The sequence below is a fragment of the Callorhinus ursinus genome, unplaced genomic scaffold, assembly GCF_003265705.2.
Source record: "Callorhinus ursinus isolate GAN/ISIS: 27379988/994484 unplaced genomic scaffold, GSC_fseal_2.0 scaffold16, whole genome shotgun sequence".
NCBI classification, from domain to species: domain Eukaryota; kingdom Metazoa; phylum Chordata; class Mammalia; order Carnivora; family Otariidae; genus Callorhinus; species Callorhinus ursinus.
This window is the reverse complement of record NW_027397078.1, coordinates 26,059,087-26,077,265: the sequence shown is the minus strand read 5'-3', so window position 1 is coordinate 26,077,265 and position 18,179 is coordinate 26,059,087. Positions and strand designations below refer to the sequence as shown.

The following is an 18,179-nucleotide window of genomic DNA, read 5'->3' as shown; positions in this document are numbered from 1 at the left end:
CTGGTATCCTTATAAAGGGAAATTTGGACCCAGAAGCATACATTGTGGGGACAGGAGAACATTATTCTACAAGCCAAGGAATGCCTCAGGAGAAAGGCATGAAACTGATTCTTTCTCACAGCGCTCAGAAGGAACCAACCCTGCTGACACCTCGATTTCAGAGGCTTAGCCTCCAGACCTGTGAGACAATCAATTTGTTGTTTGAGCCGCCCAGCTTGTGGTACTTCGTTACATGCATCCTGGGAAATGAAAACAGGTGGTCTTCAAGATAATTAGGTGGCAAATGGAGGAGGGTTTATTATGTATTAGCAGTTGCTGCAGTAATACTGCCTAGCAAGCCGACTTCAAATTTCAACAGTTTATAGTAGCAAGTGTTGATTTCTCTCTCACCCACCTGTGGGTTAGCTGGGGTTCAGCTGATCCAGGCAGGGCTCTGCTGAGCTTTTCTTCAAGTTGTATTTTGGGTCTAGGTCTGCTCCACATGCCTCTCCTCCTCCTCGGACCAGTGGCTACCTGAGACATGTTCTCATGGCAGAAGACAGGAGGGCAAGCACAATGACGGGGCACATCTCTAGCCTGTTCCAGGTCTGTCTCTGTCCAGTTGGTCAAAGCACATTGCATTGCCAAGCCCAAGGCTGAGAGGCGAGGAAGTATGTCTTTTTCAGGGATAGTAGCACAGACTGTCCATCTTAACTGACAAATATGTGAAGACTGAATCTTAAAACCCTATATTGCATTTTGAGTGAAGCAGTCAACAGAAGACCTCTTAGTGGCGAAGAGATGGTGAAATCTTGAAGGAAAAAAGCAAAGCACTGACAGGTGCCCCATAAGGTAAAATAGTACTGTGAATTGTAAAGATATACTACTTGGCTATGAGATGCCAAAGTCAGTGGCTCCCTGGAAGTAACATCATTCAGGAAACTTAGGGAAGGTGCCATTTGGCAAACATATTGGTAATTAGGGAGCCTGAAACACAACACTGAATTGTTGCACATGGAAGTCAAGGCAGCATTGTCACTTCACTCCTTGCTTTTAGTAGCAGGATCAAGACGTGACTTGAGAAACCATTATGAATTTCCAGAACTAGAAGTCAGTGCTTCAGACATACTTAGTGATGTTTCAGTTTACTCCTGCAAATACGAGTTACTTATGGGGTGCAGAATGTGAAGGTGATTTTGAGCAGAGGCTCTGGGCCCAGACTACTGGCTTCAAATCCTGGCCCTGCCACTTACTGGCTCTGGGATGTTGGCCCTCTTTTGGGTATCTGTAAAATAGGAATAATCATGGCGACTCCGTCTCCATCCATTAGAGCTGCTAGAAGAGAATACCATAGACTGGCTGGCTTATAAACAAGTTTATTTCTCACTGTTCCGAAGGCTGGGAAGTCCAAGATCAAGGTGCTGGCGGATTCAGTGTCTGGTGAAAGCCAGCTTCCTGGTTCAGAGATGGCTCTCTTCTGTGTCCATGTAGTGGGAGGGTCAAGGAGCTCTCTGTGGTCTCTTTTATAAGGGTACTAATGCTGTTCATGAAGGCTGCACCTTAATGACCTAGTCACCTCCCAAGGGCACCCTCTCCTAACACTATCACTTTGGGGGTTAGGATTTCAACATAGGAACGTGGACGGACACAAACATTCAATCCATAGCAACCTTCTGGGTCGTTTGAGGCTTAGATTGGTGCCTGGCACAGAGTAAGGGCTCAAATGTTAGCTTTTTATTATTTACCAGCAAGAATCAAGTTTCAAAAAATGAGTTATGCAAAGTCATAATTTATACCACTTGTGGCCAAACTCAAGTTTTTTGGGCCACTGCTGCCTTTAAAAGAAATCGTGTGGTGGAATCTTAAGGAATTCTAAGTGCCATGCCCTCTTCAGTTTTTATACTCACCAAGAACAATTATTCAGATTTGGTTTTACCTAATTTTTAAAAACCAATAATTCTCCCAAATGCTCATTTTTTTTTTCTCTCCCAATTTCTCTACCCATCTTCAAGGTAACTGGCTATATTAAATGATAATTAAGTGAGGGCAGTAAGGAGGTTGGGTATTTTTGATGTGTCCTAGAAAGACTCATTTAAGGCAGGTTTGGGTGATCTCTGTGTGTGTTAAAATCGGTTAAGTTTAGATATTTATTATATAAGCTCCTGGAGAGTAAGAACCATGTACTAAGGAGCTTGACATCCCCAGGGTTGAGCAGGCACACAGTACCCAATAAAGAGAATGAAAATATAAATGATCGAAGGAGATTCTATGGAATGTAAATCATCAAAAAGACAGTGTATCTGATAGTTTGGGTATGAAAGACCCAGTAACCTACAAAAGCCTTAGCAAGTGATTCAAGGTTAACAGTAAGAATAGTGACTACTTTATGTTTCAACTTGGCACTGACATATAAAGAAATTAACAACCAAAGAACTGAGATGAACAGCTTTCTCTTTCATGGAACAAATGCATTTAACCTGCCTGAAATCCACAGGCCATCAAAATTTGGAAGACTAACAGGCAACATCCTCATGGAAGAATCAGAATGCTACATTCATGTTACTAGGAAAAAAGCAATGGGGAAGTTGGAAAACAACATTATTGTGGGTTTCTGTTATTCACCAAAGAGCTCCTTTAAAAACCTCACCCCTTTAAAACAACACCGCATGTGAAGGGCTAATAAAATCATCAGAAGTTAGAAAGGTACTTGGCAACATTTATCAGGTGACCTACACCTCTTCCTTAATTATTGCTACCCCCTACTGCTTGGCTCCCCAGCCTTTAAATTTACAATTCTTTTAGAAATAGCACCTCGTGGTAGACTCATTTAAAAACAAACCACTCTTCCAGGACCTTCTCACAGGTTTGCTTCTTCAGGCTTCAACTTTATTAGATGTTGTTAAATTGCTTTCCAAAGTGGAAATTTACACAAAGTACCAATTTACACACTTATGATCAGGACATCAGAGTTGAGCTTCCTCCACTGCCAACACCTGGTATTGTTAGAATTAAAAATTTTTGCCAGTCCGGAGGTGTGAATGGTAATGGTTTAAGTTTTTATTTACCTGATTACTTAACTAATGAGGTCGGGCACATTTTTATAAGTTAATTGGCTAGCCAGTGTTCCTCTTTGGAAAAATGCCTTTCTTCTGTCCATTTGGCTATTGGGCTCTTATTTTCTTGTTGATCTATTGTGTTTATATTTTTAGGATAATAATCCTGCGTTGTTTGTATGGTTATGAGTATCTACTCCCAGTCTGCCCTTGTGAAATCTTTTTAAGCTGCACTTTGTTTTTAATTACATTTTGTAATCATCAGGAGACCAGCTTTGGCCATGCTTTATCTTTTCATTTATTTATGGCATTTTTTGATGCACATGAGTTTTTTATTGTAGTCATATTTGTCAGTCTGTTTCCTTTATGGTTTGAGTTTATTGGTCTTGTTTTAGAAACTTTTCCCTAGCCTGATCTTATATATATATATATTTTTTTTTCCCCTCGCCCAGTGTTTTAAACTTTTGCTTTTCATACTTAATTCTTTCATTTATCTAGCATCCTTTTTTCTTTTTTTTTTTTTTGGTAGGATGTGAGGAAGGGCCTTTCGGGGATTTTTTGTTTTGGTTTTGGTATGCTAGGAGTTGTTTTGTTCCATTGTAATCACCACTTGTCCCAATACCCTTGATTAAATTGTCCATTCATTCGCCAGTGATTTGAAATGCCTTTGTTGTCCTACATTAAGTTATTCATTTATTCATGGGCCTGTTTCTGAGTATAGCAGCTTTTTTGGACTTTGAGAAAGTGATATTTGACGGGGCTGTGCCAAAAATGTACTTTAAAAAAGATATACAGATGGCCACAGAATGCCAATGAATTGTATTTTATTCTAGAATATTAAAAAAAGGAAAAGATGCTGATCACACTCTAGATGAAATTATTTTTTCAGTTGGCTCACTATCTAATTTTTTAAAGATTTATTTATTTTAGTGAGAAAGGCAGCACGCGCCCGCGTGCGTGTGCATGCGCAAGTCAGGGGAAGGGCAGAGGGAGAGAATCCCAAGCAGACTGCCTCTGATTGCAGAGCCCCCGAGACTCGATCTCATGACCCATGAGATCATGACCTGAGCCTAAACTTAAGAGTCAAACGCTTAACTGACTGAGCCACCCAGGGGTATAATTTATTTTTAGACTTTAAATTTAAACATTTAAATTAACAGCTACATTGTGTGGAATTAGTTATCGTAGGCTAAACAACTACATTACAACACATTACTGAAGATGCTGTGCATAAAATATTTTATCAAATGTGGTAGTTATATCTAAGTCTATTACGTTTGTGGACAGAACAGTTCAGCCTATGAAATCGACCAAAAAAAAAAAAAAACTGTATCTTGGGAACAATTCAAAGGCTAGTAAATATGTTCAGCCAGGCTCCGTGCACCACCTTAAAAAAGAAACATTACTTACTTAGTTTTTTGGTGGCCACAAAATTGTGCTTAGGTAAGCAATGAAATCCACGTAGTTATCTGTCTGTCTTCAGACTTTATAGCTCAACTCTTCCCAGGAGTGGTCAAAGGCAGCTCACAGGGTGAAAACACATTTAAAAGAGTAGGTAGCTGGGGGCAGAAGAAAGCTGTTAGCTGCCATACTGTATTGCTCACCTATTCCAACCCCTTGCAGAATGATTCCCTTCTGAGCTTTTCCAGGATCTGAAGGCTTTTTAATTTCACCTCTAAAAAACAACCTTGTATTAAGTGCAATGTTGTATAATTACTCAAAGCATAGTCAAACCTTGTCCCCTGATGATTATAAAATGTAATTAAAATGAAGTGTGTCTTAGAAAAGATTTCACAAGGGCGTGCCTTGTCAGTCTTGTCTTTGCCACCAAGTTCTGGGAGTTCTCCTATCTGTCAGCCTCTATCCAGTGGGATTTGAATGGAATCATCCAGGATCTTACATCTAGACTTTCTAAGTCTTAGATTCGAAACCTTGTGCTAGTGGCACACTGGCTTAATTCACTTCCCCAGGGAACTGAGGCAGACATTCTTTATTGCCAGGACCCCCTGTCAGTACTACATAGTTCATGAGGGCACAAAGATAAGCATTCGTTTATTCAGTAACACTGTGGGTATTTGTATGAGTCGGCCCTGGTGGGGATACCAAACATACGAAGATGACCAAGGCCTCAGAAACATCCCCCAACCTACTTGGGGAGACTAACTCACAGACATAAAATAGCAGGCTGGTGTCTCATGATCCTGCATGGTGTACCCCATGGACATTTGAAACAGTGCAGGTAACAATCTAAAATAGCCAAAAATGGACAGAGGAAGGAGGGAGGGACTGTTTTTCAGTACTCGAACGGAAACGCTGATGGTTAGGTGGAAGATACAGTGAAGGGACAGCTGTGTATTTTCCAGGTTTCTTTTTTTTTCTTTCCTTTTTTTATTCATCATCATTTCAGATAGAAATGTTTAAGGGAAACCAGGGAAGGGCTGCCAGGAACATAGCAATTTGGTTTTCCAAGATCATTATATTTAGTACTTTAATGTCTAGCTTTTGAGGTGGGGGTGAGGGGTGTTGAATTTAAGAAAAAGTAAACGGTTGTTCTTAATTATACCATACTATGGGACTTGCTGTGCTAACTTCAAACAAAAATAATCCAGCCTTTTCCCCATTTCAGAAACATCAGTGATTAAACAGAATCGATTGTCTGAGTGGTTATGATTGGGGGTTACTACAGGTAAATAATGCTAAGCCTTTAAGATGAGCAGTAAACTGCAAATGGAATTCGTGGCTAATAATATCAGTGAGGCAGTCTGTTGTGTAATGTGGTATTTATCACCTCCTTAGGAAGACAAATGATCTTTCCTGTTTGTGTAATGTATTACATTTTTTTGAAATTCATATATCACCTGATGAATTTTGTATAACACTAACACAATGAAATGTTCCTGGAGTTGGACATGTTGAAAAACATCGTCTCCTTCAACAAACGGACTTGCATAAATTACTTCACTTAAGAATGCCTAACTGAGGTCTTTTCCTTTTTGTTTAAGCTGTCAAGGCCCCCACTTGCAGTAGGTAGCTCGTCTCTAACACCTATATTTCTCTTTAAAAAAAAATTCTTGTAGTTTCAATCTATTTGGGTAGGTTGGATGTGAAACGATGTAAATGGTAAGCTGCGTGATAAGGGCTACAGCTTAGCCCTTAGCACTGGGCAAGAGGAGCCCTGCCCTGGGTCCTGGTTTCAAGAGGCCTTTTGCTCAGCCTCTCCGAACAGTTGTGCCCCTCGCCACTGGGTGGTGGGTGGTCTGCAGCACTGAGGGGATGTGTGCCCGCGTCCCCTTCTAGAATGCGGTTTGTATCTCCAAGACTTGAAATTTCCTGCCCAAACTGCTCAGAGCACTTCCAGGGCCCACGGGACCTCTTTCTCTGTTTATTGTCCTATCGGTTCTGATGGAAGACTCTGCCCGGGCTCTGGCGGGTGTTCAAGGTGCTGCTGCTGGTGGGGGTGTGAGTAAAGAGAAGGGGGTGGCTGAGGGCCCCGGCGTGCCAACATGGTTTTGCATGGAACTTCACAGAGCCTGAGCATTCTGAATGGGAACCTGGCCTTTCAAGTGGGTAAGTGAGATATTTACAAGTTAGGAGGATAGAAAGTATTTAACAGTTTGTAGCCTGATTTGTAGTTTTAAATGGTATATGGATGGACCTGCATTTGTACTCTGATCTCAGATCCTGCAGTGTGGGTATGAGCCTGGGGAACTGTGTAAAAAATGTCTAAAAATATGGACAGTGAGTTCTCATTGAGCTATGTTTGGAAGAATAATGGCAAATATTATATTGCATCAAACAAGCTCTTCTTATTGTTATTATTTTTTTAAAGATTTCTTTATTTTAGGCAGAGAGAGAGAGTGAGTGCATGCATCAGTGGGGAGAGGGGCAGAGCAAGAGGGAGAGAGAATCCCAAGCAGACCCCCCACTGAATGCGGAGCCCAACGTGAGGCTCGATCTCACGACCCTGAGATCACGACCTGAACCAAAATCAAGAGTCGGACACTTAACAGACTGAGTTACCCAGGCCCCCCAAACAAGCTCTCTTTGGAGTCAAAAACTTTCAAAACTTTATGAAACTGAAAATAACCAGTTGAAATTTGAAAATCTTATCTTCGTTCCCTTTCCCCATTTGTAGGAGATGCCCTACGTAATGGGCATCCATCCTTCCTTTTTCTTTTCCACTGAGTATTCTATTGGCAGAAAGTTCTATGGAACAAGAATAGAACAGGTGTTCATTTGATAAAAACCAGGTTCAGTGCGCCCAGAGAACACTTGACATTAAAGAATCCAATGGTGAGTTGTTATGGCAGAGGAGCCATGAACAAGAAATGATTTCCTTCTTGTCCTTGACGTCTAGTAACTTCAGAGAAGAGGTCCATTACTGCCACTCTCTCTATTCCTTTCTTTTCATCCCAACTGCAAAATCACATTCCGAACCTAGCCTTTGCAGGCTGCCTTCTGTCATCTCTTTGAGATTCCAGGTGCGTTCATCCTGCAATGTATATGTGCTGCCGAAGTGAGCACCATCCTGCAGTGTTACGTGCCTTCTCGGTAAGGTCCCAGGGTTGTAAAGATGTTGAGATCATGAGGAAGCCCTCAAGTGGCTCAAAGACAGGAGGAAGCAGACAGGTGTATGTTGACACTTGGCTCTTCTTACCGCCAATAGGAACACAACCAGCTAGGATTGGAGGATGACCAGGGTCTGTGGTGAAGAGCAAGAGAAATGACCAGAGAAGAGGGCACATTGTGGTTTTATGTTGCATTTCCTTCGCGACTAATGAAGTGGAGCTGCTTTTCCAATGTTTATTGGTCACTCGGATAACCTCTTTTTGAAGTGTCTCTTCAAATCTTTGGTCCACTTTTTCTATCGGATGATCTGTCTTTTCTCATTGCGTTGTACACATTCTGTATATATTCCAGATATGAAGGACAGGCACCCCTTCAACCTACCTTAGAGGCAAAGAGAAAATCATCACAATGCAGGCTTCATCTGTGTGTCTTGTGTTGGGGAAGAGTAGGAGTTGGTGTGACTTCAAGATCATGGATGAGGAAGGGAGCCAGACTGATGTTCGGCTGGTAAGCAACCATATGGCTATGCTGATTCTTAAAATCCTGAAATAATTCTTGGCCTCTGGGAGAGTAGGTGCTGCCCTGAGCCCGCAATGCCTTCCCTCTCTTCCCTTCCTCTCGTCTTTCCTCCCCTCCGCTCCCCTTCCTGTTCCTTTCTTTGCCGTTCCATTCTTCCTCCCTCCTCCGGTAGATCGCCATTGAATACTTCCCGTAGGCATAGACACAGCTCTGAATAAGAATTAAAAAAAATAATAATAACCACAAACACTAAGAGCCATCTACAGGTATATCTACACGTGACAAAACATATGAAATATTAAGAAGCACAATAATGATGCCTAGCGTTTCTTCAGACACCATTTTAAGCACTTCGTCTTACAATAACTCTGTAAGATGAAGATTATTGTTATCCCCATTTGTCGGATGACAAAACTGAGACCCCGAGAGATGAGGCAGTTTTCTCCTGGTCACATAGTAAGTAAGTGGCAGTGACTGCTAGGAAGCCAGCCCAGGAAGTTCAGTCACGGGCACCATGCCCTTAGGCACCGTGGCCACCGCGCTGTGCCGCTTAGCAGTGTGGACTGTGCATCAACCTGAATGGCTATTTCCAGTTACAGAGGGGCAGGGAAGGGGCCTGTCACTGTCAAGTGTTCAGCCAGGAAAGCAGAAACTGCTCTACCTATCCTAAAGACAGTGTATTTAATGCAGAGAATTGGTTCTAAAGGTATTGGAACCAATCAGCAGAAGGAGTAAAGAGGGGACGATGGTGCTCAGAGTTCCGTAACTTCCGGAAGCTGCTACTGCTACCAAAGGACGAAAGATATTGACCCCGAGTCCGCCGAAACACGCCCCCCTGCAGCTGCTGCTGACTGGGACTCCAGGAGCCACGGTCCCGCAGAAGCTTCTGGAGTCTGAGCACCAGCAGCCATACGCGGCTGCTGCTGTCACCTCCGCCCCCACTCTTGTAGGAGCCCACCGTTGCCTGCTGGAGCCACGGGTAGAACCAGGAGGAGCAAACAGAAAACCAAAGCAGACTTGTACGTGCCTTCTGCCCATGCATGCCTCCCACTGACAGAATCCAGAACTCGGCTGGCAAGGGAGCCTGGAAAATGTAGTTTGTGGGCTTGACACTGAACATGCTGGAAGGTCAGAGTGAGGCTGAGACTCAAAGCATATCCTCCGTGCTCAGTATTGCACAAGGACATGTGGGTACAGGGAAGAAAAAAGCTTGTTTTGTTGAATCTAAGATACAATTGATTGTAAGATGTACCACAATACTATGTACCATTAAGAAAGACAAATGCTATCAAATTAAGAGATACCCCCTACTTCTAGAGATGTTAAACCTTGAAAAAAAGTCCCTCTTAAAACTGATGCAATATGGTAAATGCCTGCCCTCAACTTGCCTGTAGTCTAATGGGGTGGATTCCCATATAGATCATTGTGACAAAATCTAAGTGATAAGACAGGTCACCCCGTGACCTTGATAAGAAGAGGGCTTTAGGACGCTTCCAAAGGGGTTGGAGCTGACTCTCAAAAGATGAATCTGAATTTCTAAGGGAATGGTTTTCCGGGCAAAAGAATGTTTTTTTCGGAGAGCAAAAAGCCTGGGTGAAGTTCGGTGTGTCTGGGACCTTGAAGAGGGTTCAGAATGACTGGTGTGTAGCGTGTAAATTGAAGGGCCAACCAAAGTGAGCCTGGAGGATTGCAGGGGTTCAGTCATGCAGGACGTCCATGTGACGCATTTTGACATTTCCCCCAAAGCTGACAGCAGCTCTTGAAGGGTTTTAAGCACCATCGTAAGTCCGTTTGAAATTTGACTCAGGATGGCAATTCCGTGGGCGCATGGCGGTGTGGCCGGAGCTGTTGTTAACTATTGAAATACCTGCTTCCTTTCAGGGGCTGACTACTGCCCCAGCCCTCCTCGTGGCCTCGCCTGGGACCCTCCAGATACAGCAGCTAACAAGCAGCGCCTGTGGGGAGCCTCTAGCCAAGCACTCCATGGTGCTGCTGCCTCGACATCCATGTTGTTTGGCCAGGCCACCTGAGGAGACCCGAAACTGACCCTCGGCCCTCATGCAAGTGCATGCCCTGGATAACAGCATGCAGAGTCACAAGCAAGTGTAAGTCCCTCATAGGATTTCCCCAGCAGCCCTTGCGAGCAAGGAATGCTCTCCCTCACCTCCCAGGCTGCCCCTCAGATAAAAGCTCCACGGAGCTTACCACAACTCTGCTGTTTTGGGTTTGAAGTGACCAATTTGGCCTGGGCCTGGGAACCCCAAAGCACTCCACCCCCGGGACATAACAAAGGCACGTGCCCAGGTCCTGCCTCTTGCTCTGTGAACTCGCCCTTGACCTCCCCATGTTGTCCATTGAGGCACGCTGTGTGCATCCTCCAGGACCTGCAAGTAGGAACCTTCTCTATTTCAGTTTCTCCTGTAGTCTTTGGCTGAAGCACAGCTCGCCACCCAGCACCCTGTGCTGCATCCACTTCACAAATGTTATTTTAACCAAGTCATAGCAGCCTGGCGCTTTAATTATTTAAATATTGTTCAATATTTTGAATGTCATCCCTGGGTTCTCTGTATAAGTTTAACGTTTAGGTTTGTTAGTTCTTCGGTTTGCCTTACTAAAAAGATGTGATGCTTTCTCTAAGCCAGCGGTTCTCCAGATGTGGTCCTCAGGCCAGCGGCATTAGCATCACCTGGGAGCGTGTGAGAAATACACATTTCAGACCATCCAAGAGCTACTGAGTCACACACTCGAAGAATAGCGCCCAGTAATCTGTGTTTAAACCAGCCTTCCAGGAGATTCCGGTGCCTGACCGCACCAACTTGAAAAGCACTTCTCTAAGCCTCTTGCCTTCATTAAACATCTGAGTCAGCCATCCTTGAACAGTTGGCTATAATAATCACAGGCATACAAACTTCTGTATGTTAGTTGTCTAACCAAGGGGTCAGGGTGGATCTGATCAGTTTGAGGCTGTAGCACGTAAGCACTAGTTGGATGAATAGTCATTACATTTTAATAGAATGCTATGCAGTAGAATGCTTTGGAAAAGGTTTGAAGAGTTTTGGAGCTGTGTTACTCATGTTTTTAATTTTCTTTTTTTTTTTTAAATTTTATCTATTTATTTGACAGAGACAGACAGTGAGAGAGGGAACACAAGCAGGGGGAGTGGGAGAGGGAGAAGCAGGCTTCCTGCCGAGCAGGGAGCCCGACGCGGGGGCCCAACGCGGGGCTCGATCCCAGGACCCTGGGATCATGACCTGAGCCGAAGGCAGACGCCTAACGAATGAGCCACCCAGGCACCCCTTTAATTTTCTATGTCTTACGACTCTTTGATATCTTTGGGCCTTGTGGACCCAGGGAGGGCCTGCCCCTGCCAGGGTTCGCTAATTCCCAGAGCTGGTAAATGACTTGCCTTGTGGCATGCCTTTGAAATGCAACCCAACCCATCCTGAGTCCATACCCTCACCGGCCTCCTTTTCTCAGGCTCCTGCAGTCCAGGATGCTATCTACCCAGAACCCACATCACCCCCGGGCCGGGTGCTGGACAACTAGAGACCACTGCTATAGACTAGCACCTGCTGAAATTATTCAAACTCTCCCTTCCTAAGCCTGTCTCAGCTGCTTAGCCTGCCCGCCCATTTCTTTTCTTGAAAACCATAATAAAAGGCTTTTGTGTGTGTTTTCCCCTTGCTCTTCTTTTCTTCCCCCCTTGTTCGTTCTGCTGCCTGACCAACCCCAGTGCCTCCCCGTGTGGCCCCTTCCTCTTGAAAACTGTGAGTAATAAACTCTTCTTTCAAAGCCCTTCTCTGTGTCTGTCATCTTCCTCGGCCTGTTTAAAACAAATCTGGGGTACATTTCAAAACAAGACCTCGACAGATTTGAGTTCCATCTGCAAAACAGAAGATTCCTCCACCATAGGACTGATTATAATTCACACGAAGTGAGTGCGCACTGAAGAAATAGTAGCTATGTGGCCAAGGATGTGAGAAAGTCAAGAAATAAAACCCCCCTTTAGGCTCAGAAGTGAACAGCACAGTACATGGTTGGAAGGCCTTTCAAACGTAGATTATCTTTCCTCATGTTCAATTACAAGCAGCAGTAAATCGGGAGGCATTCTTGTTGCCCAACCCAAAAAAGTTTTTCCCCATATTTAATGATGGTGGCTATTCCTGTGAAGGAAATGAAACCTGATAATTAGTCTTGTCAACAAGAGAATTAGAGGAGGCATAGTTTATCGCTTTCCCTGGGTCTCAAGTGTCATTTTGACATGCTGTACCTACCTTCACTAATTACCTGAGGTAGATAAACAAATTTATCAAGTAAGGGCAGAGAGAAAAGAAGTTGGAATTTGAAACCTCTCAGGCCTTAAGACAAATACCTGCTGTGTGACCTTGGGCAAATCACTTAATAGCTCCAAACTTCAGTTTCCTCATCTGTAAAAGGAGACAGAACACCCAGCTAAGAAAGATGTTGAAAAAGATCAGATATGATGTAAGTAATGAGTCTCATTAGTGGGAGGCCTGGGACTTGAACCGTCCCTAGTCTGAAAGGCCTGCCAACAAGTTAACAGAGCCCCACCACAGCCCACCGCTCTGAGTCTGCGCCACGGTTTAGCTCTTCTTTCCCTTTCCTCTCTCCCTCCTGCCTCCTCCTGCCAGGGGATGGATGAATACATTTTTCAGGTTTTGAATCATTTCCTTCTTTCTCACTGAAATTGTAGCTCACGTGGGATTTTACTGCCTGAAACCGAAGGCCCCGCACCTCTGAGCAATGACCAGATGCACTCGTGCGGCACAAAGACTCCGCTTCGCCTGTCATCCCGGCCACTGAGGTTGGGCCAAGGTCGCAGGATTCTATTATCTTTGGATAAATAATCTTACCTGGGAGTCCTACAGGGAGAGATGTCAATGTCCAGGAGAGTCCCAGGTCAGCTGGGGTCTGGCCTATCTGGAAGCCTTCCTTTTTTTCCCCTCAGGGGGTCCGTTCTAGCAGGTCCCCCTGGAAGTCTTCCCAGCGGATCTGTCATTCAGGGATTTCTATTTCTCTGGACACTTGTTGGCCTTCAGTGCTCTGTAACTAAGTTGCCAAGAGCTTTGCCTATTGTGATGACTGGCCCAGTTTACTGGTCTGGAACCCCGGGCACGGCTTCTTCGTCTGCCCTCACAGGGCCTTGCACGGGACCAGACACCTGAGAAATGCTCAGGAAATTTCGGTGGATTCCATTGACCGATTCCAGTTAAAGCTCAAGACAGTCCTGGAGGTTCTGAATGGAAACAATTCAGTGGGGGCCGATCAGATGATTACGCGGACTTACCTGTGTAGTGACTTTGCAGTCAACTAATTTTCATGGCTCTTGAGAAATTGTAACATTTTTGACATCCCCCTTTTTTTATCCCAGAATGACACTTCACCCCAAAACACACTAAATAATACACCATAGTTTTAATATTACAGTTTCAGACGAAGACACATACACTGTGACACATTGACACAACAGCAGACATTCAGAGAATATTCAATAGAATGATTTTGAGAAGCTGGTCAAGTTCAGGTGAACATTTTGCTTTGTGTTAGTGTGCCGTGTAGGTGAGGATGAGAGGCAGCATCTTCTACTACCCTTCAGTCCAGGGTTTCTGTGAAGGGCCAGAGAGTAAATAAGCTCCAGGGGCCATATCTGCGTCGTGGGCCTACTCAGCTCTGACCTTGTAGCGTGAAAGCGATCATAGACAATATGTAAATGAATGGGGGTGACTTTCTTCCAATAACATTTATTTACAAAAATAGGTGGTGGCCCAAATTTGGCCCATGTGCCCGAGTTTACAGACCCTTGCTTTTGTCTCTTGTAAGCACTCATTATTTTTCTATACTTGGAACTTCTTTATTTTGCTCTATTTTTTTTTTTTCTGTGCTACAACCTTTTTTGTTTCTTCTCTTTTTTTAAGATTTTATTTTTAAGTAATCTCTGCACCCATTGTGGGGCTTGAACCCACAACCCCGAGATCAAGAGTCACACGCTTCACCGACTGAGTCAGCCAGGCGACCCTGCTGTGCTACAAATTTATTTTTAAATGCAGTTTGAGTGCAAGATAATCAACATCTCCCCAAAGGTTGAAAACTTAATGCAGAAAATGGCACAGAATGAAGAAGGCACCTTCTAATGAATGATTCACCGGCACCTTTTCTCCTCCCAATCCCCACCTGCTCTCCTCTTCTTTACTCCTTTGGTAAGTAAAATAAAACTTCATTACTTGCATTACATGGACAAACTGTATTTATTTTCAATACCTCGAAAGTTGTTACTTTTATAGACTTGTTTTCATTGTTCAGTTAATACATTGTTCCCTCTGCATTTGCATATCTTCGTTTGGGATGGAATGCATTGGAGTTTTCCTATTACGATTAATGGAAGTCTTTTTTGGTTTACTGGCTTTTCACTTTTGCAGTTGAGTATTCCGGAACAAATTCACATGGTTAAGTGAGGACTAGGTGTACTTCAGGGTAAGTCCCAGCCGCCCTCGCCTATGGGGAAATCACCATTCCCAGGTGGGTGCAGGCTCCCCCCGCAGGCAACCCGCAGCCACCATTGCCTGTCAGTTTGGCTTCGGAAGGTGTGGGGAGACTCAGAGAAGAAAGGAAAGCGGGAAGAAGTGGTGTTACGCTTGTGTGGGTGTCCTCTCCCTTGTGCCCAGGGAGCTCTGACAAGCTGCAGACGTGCAGTGTACGGCAGCGATCCCTGCACCGACTTTCCCTTTCCTGAGTTTGCTGTGCTGCTTGAGGCTGGTCCTTGGGCCTCAGTGTTCTCATGTGCAAACCAGAGATAAAAAGGCCTTTGCTATCAAGCATGTACATTTACCATGAGGTTAAAATGGGAAATGAACGTGCTATCCTTTTGTGATATATTATTATTGTTTGAGCCTTTAGTGAAGGAATTAGGAGGCTGAAAGACCCCCAGACACTCGCATCTGAGTGTCCTGAAGCTGCCTTTTTCTTTTCTTAAGATTTTATTTATTTATTTGACAGAGAGAGACGCAGCGAGAGAGGGAACACAAGCAGGGGGAGTGGGAGAGGGAGAAGCAGGCTTCCCGTGGAGCAGGGAGCCCGATGCGGGGCTTGATCCCAGGACCCCGGGATCATGACCCGAGCCGAAGGCAGACGCTTTAATGACTGAGCCACCCCTGAAGCTGCTTTTTAAGAGTGAGTACCTGGAGCTGACTTGCCTGATTTTCATTGTTCTTATTTCTCCCTTCACTGTTATGGGCCATGAACTGTAGATGCTGGGGCTATAGCATTGAACTTGATGGACGTGATTCCTGACTTCATAGAGCTCACAGTCTAAGAAGTACTGTGGATTCAAGTCTAAAAACTCTTGGGAGAATCCCTTCCTAGGAGCCAAAGGCCTGCTAAGATGTGTTATGGAATAACAACAACAAAATGACATCAAGAGGTAATGAGCACATAATATCTACAGCATGCTTTGATGTCATCATTTGGACAAAGGCTTATGTTCTGCTGCCTTTGGGGCAACGTGAAATGAGCAGAAAGTGAGGTAGGATGTGTTCTGGATTAAGTCTAAAACCTTGGAAGAATCCCACGCTAAGGATATAAGGCCTGACCCAGACCAGCCAGATAGGACCATGAACACGTGGCCGTGTTATGCTGGGCTCAACAGTGTCTGCTGAGCTCTGGTGTGACCCACAAGGCCACGGGCACAAGTTTTGCCTGAGAACTGTGCTCTACTGGTTTTCAGACGAATCCTCCACCCCCATTCCCACTGTCCTATGAGCTTCAGCAAAACAAAAACAGGTAAGGAGTAACTGTGTTGTGAATCAATGACATTTGTATCATTGGCTAATAAAACCCATAGCATTGGACTCTCAGTTGCCTTTCCCCATGAAGAAAGCAGATTTTCATAATTTAAATTGTTAGCAAATTAAATCAAAGACCCAGTCATTAACTCAGTCTTTCCAGGGAAACCAATTGCCTTTGATTTTATCCTGGAGAATCTGCTGAAATGTGCATTTTATGTAAACACAAAACTGTACTAACCAAAGGCTGCCTTGGTGGGCCTGGAGGGCCAAATACACAGGGGCACTTTCCATCAAAAGATGCAGGGAAAAAACTCTCGTACCGTTTCTTCTGTGGTTGCTAATAAGCTTAATTTGAACGCTTACCTGTCTTTTATCCAGTTCTTAGCACCACAGAGAGGAAGTGCTTTTTTCTTTCTCCTTAAAAAAAGTTCCAGTCCAAACCATCGGCCTCTGTAGGTTGTCTTAATTGCTACTTTGCACTGGACTGGACTATGACTCTTGATTTTTGGCACATGCCGTCATACACAAATTTCCTAAAATAAAATGCTCCAGGACATCCCAGGAACTCTTAGAGGGCTTTAAAAAGGGACTTGCACACAGAAACAATAGCTTTGATGGAGACAGTTCAGGCGAGCAGAATGATTAGTGCAAAAGAATTACGTGATTCATTGAGACCTTAAAGCGGGTCTGGAGAATCCCTGCCACCTAACCTATCACGGTTTGGGGGAGTTTGATGAGAATCCAGTTTTGATAAAGACAATTGTTTTTTCCTCCCAAAGTGACTATACATTTAAATAGCTAAAACATCTGTTCAGCCACATAGTAAAACATGTACACTCAGAACGCCTGAGAGAAAAGCCTGCCAAATCATCGGTTGAGAGGGACTTTGCTGTGGGGAGGGGGGAGCACCAAGATAAAGCAACCACTGTTTGTTTTGTCTGGTCAGGGGGAAAGCCAAGGCAACCAATATTTTGGGTTTCTTTTATTTCATTTGTGAAGAAATATTTGAGAAAGGGTGGTGAGGGAAGATTTCCTGACGGGGTTTTTTAGGCTATTAGTGGAAGAGCAAGAGAACCTTGGATGTCAACGCCTAACAGACTCTTGAGACCAGCCACCAAACCACAAAAAGTGACCTTCTCTTCGCGTGGCCTCTACGTCCCTCCTGATGGAGGAAGAAATGGGGAGCAGCACGGAGACTGGAAAGACAGCCAATAGGGGCACTCGAATTGCCCTGGCTGTGTTCATTGGTGGCACCCTTGTGCTGGGCATGATCCTCTTTCTAGGTAAGTGGGGCGCTGGAGGCCAGGGAACAGGGCGGGTGCAGTTAAGTTTCCTTGTGCTTTAGTCTGGCAAACCTTGTCAGGACGCAGGTGGAGGGCTGTTTGCATGTGTGAGTAGGGGGTGTATCCTTAGCTTCTATTAAATATGCAAAAGGGAAAGAAGCCTTTTCTTTAGGAAGCTGAATAAATAAATACAGGCAAGCACCAAATGTATAGTCCAGACTGCCAAGTGGGTATAAAGTAGCTTCCAGCAGCTGGAGGATTCGGTCGCACTGGGCCAACATTTTCTTATGCATTGCATTTTACATTTAGCAAAATGAGGGTTTATGAATTCATAGTCAGATACTTTCATTTATTTTGTGAGGAAAGACTTTACATTATGATCAAAACCACGCTGGAGTTCTTTTTCCATTTGCGTTTTGCTAATGTTTGCCTGAATGAATCATGAAATTTAACTTAAAAAAATACAAAGCAGTCTTTAAACAGGCACCTTAATGATATTCCTCCATGCCTTTATAATCCGGTGACTCTGGTGGGATGAAATTTTAACTCTGCCTTTCTAGCTTTAAAAATGAATATGAAGGAAAACAGAGGTTTTCCTTCCAACATTTGAAAGGTATTGTGATTAAATTATTTTAATGACTCTTGGTGAGAATGATGTACCCAGAGAGTATATATGATGAAAAGCATATTCCTATCAATAAGAATGAGATATCTTGGAAAGGGGAGATGGATGTTCTAAAATTGCAGGCATTTTGGACCCTTGATTATTACCCTTTGTATTTTCCTCATACAGCCCATACAGTTTCATTAGCTTGAAAGCTATATAGGAACAAGCCCCTATCCTTAGGAGATTTGAGGTGCAGTCTGAAATGCAGCAAGCCTGGAAACCTTCGTTGGCTCGTACAAGTTGCAGGAGGCCATGTTTATTTTGGCAAGGGAAAACCAGTGATTCGACTTTAAAAGAGTTAGGGTTG

At 44.0% G+C, this 18,179-nt stretch overlaps 1 protein-coding gene across 1 annotated transcript in view; it reads left to right on the top strand.

The window, feature by feature from the left end:
* Positions 1-15,659: 15,659 nt before the first annotated feature.
* Positions 15,660-18,179, top strand: part of PHEX (phosphate regulating endopeptidase X-linked) — a 221,777-nt gene continuing 219,257 nt past the window's right edge. Inside the window, exons 1-2 of the mRNA XM_025857499.2 lie at positions 15,660-15,917; positions 16,973-17,205. Coding sequence (XP_025713284.2) covers positions 17,088-17,205 — 118 coding nt within the window. The 5' untranslated portion in view covers positions 15,660-15,917; positions 16,973-17,087. The remainder of the gene's footprint in view (positions 15,918-16,972; positions 17,206-18,179) is intronic.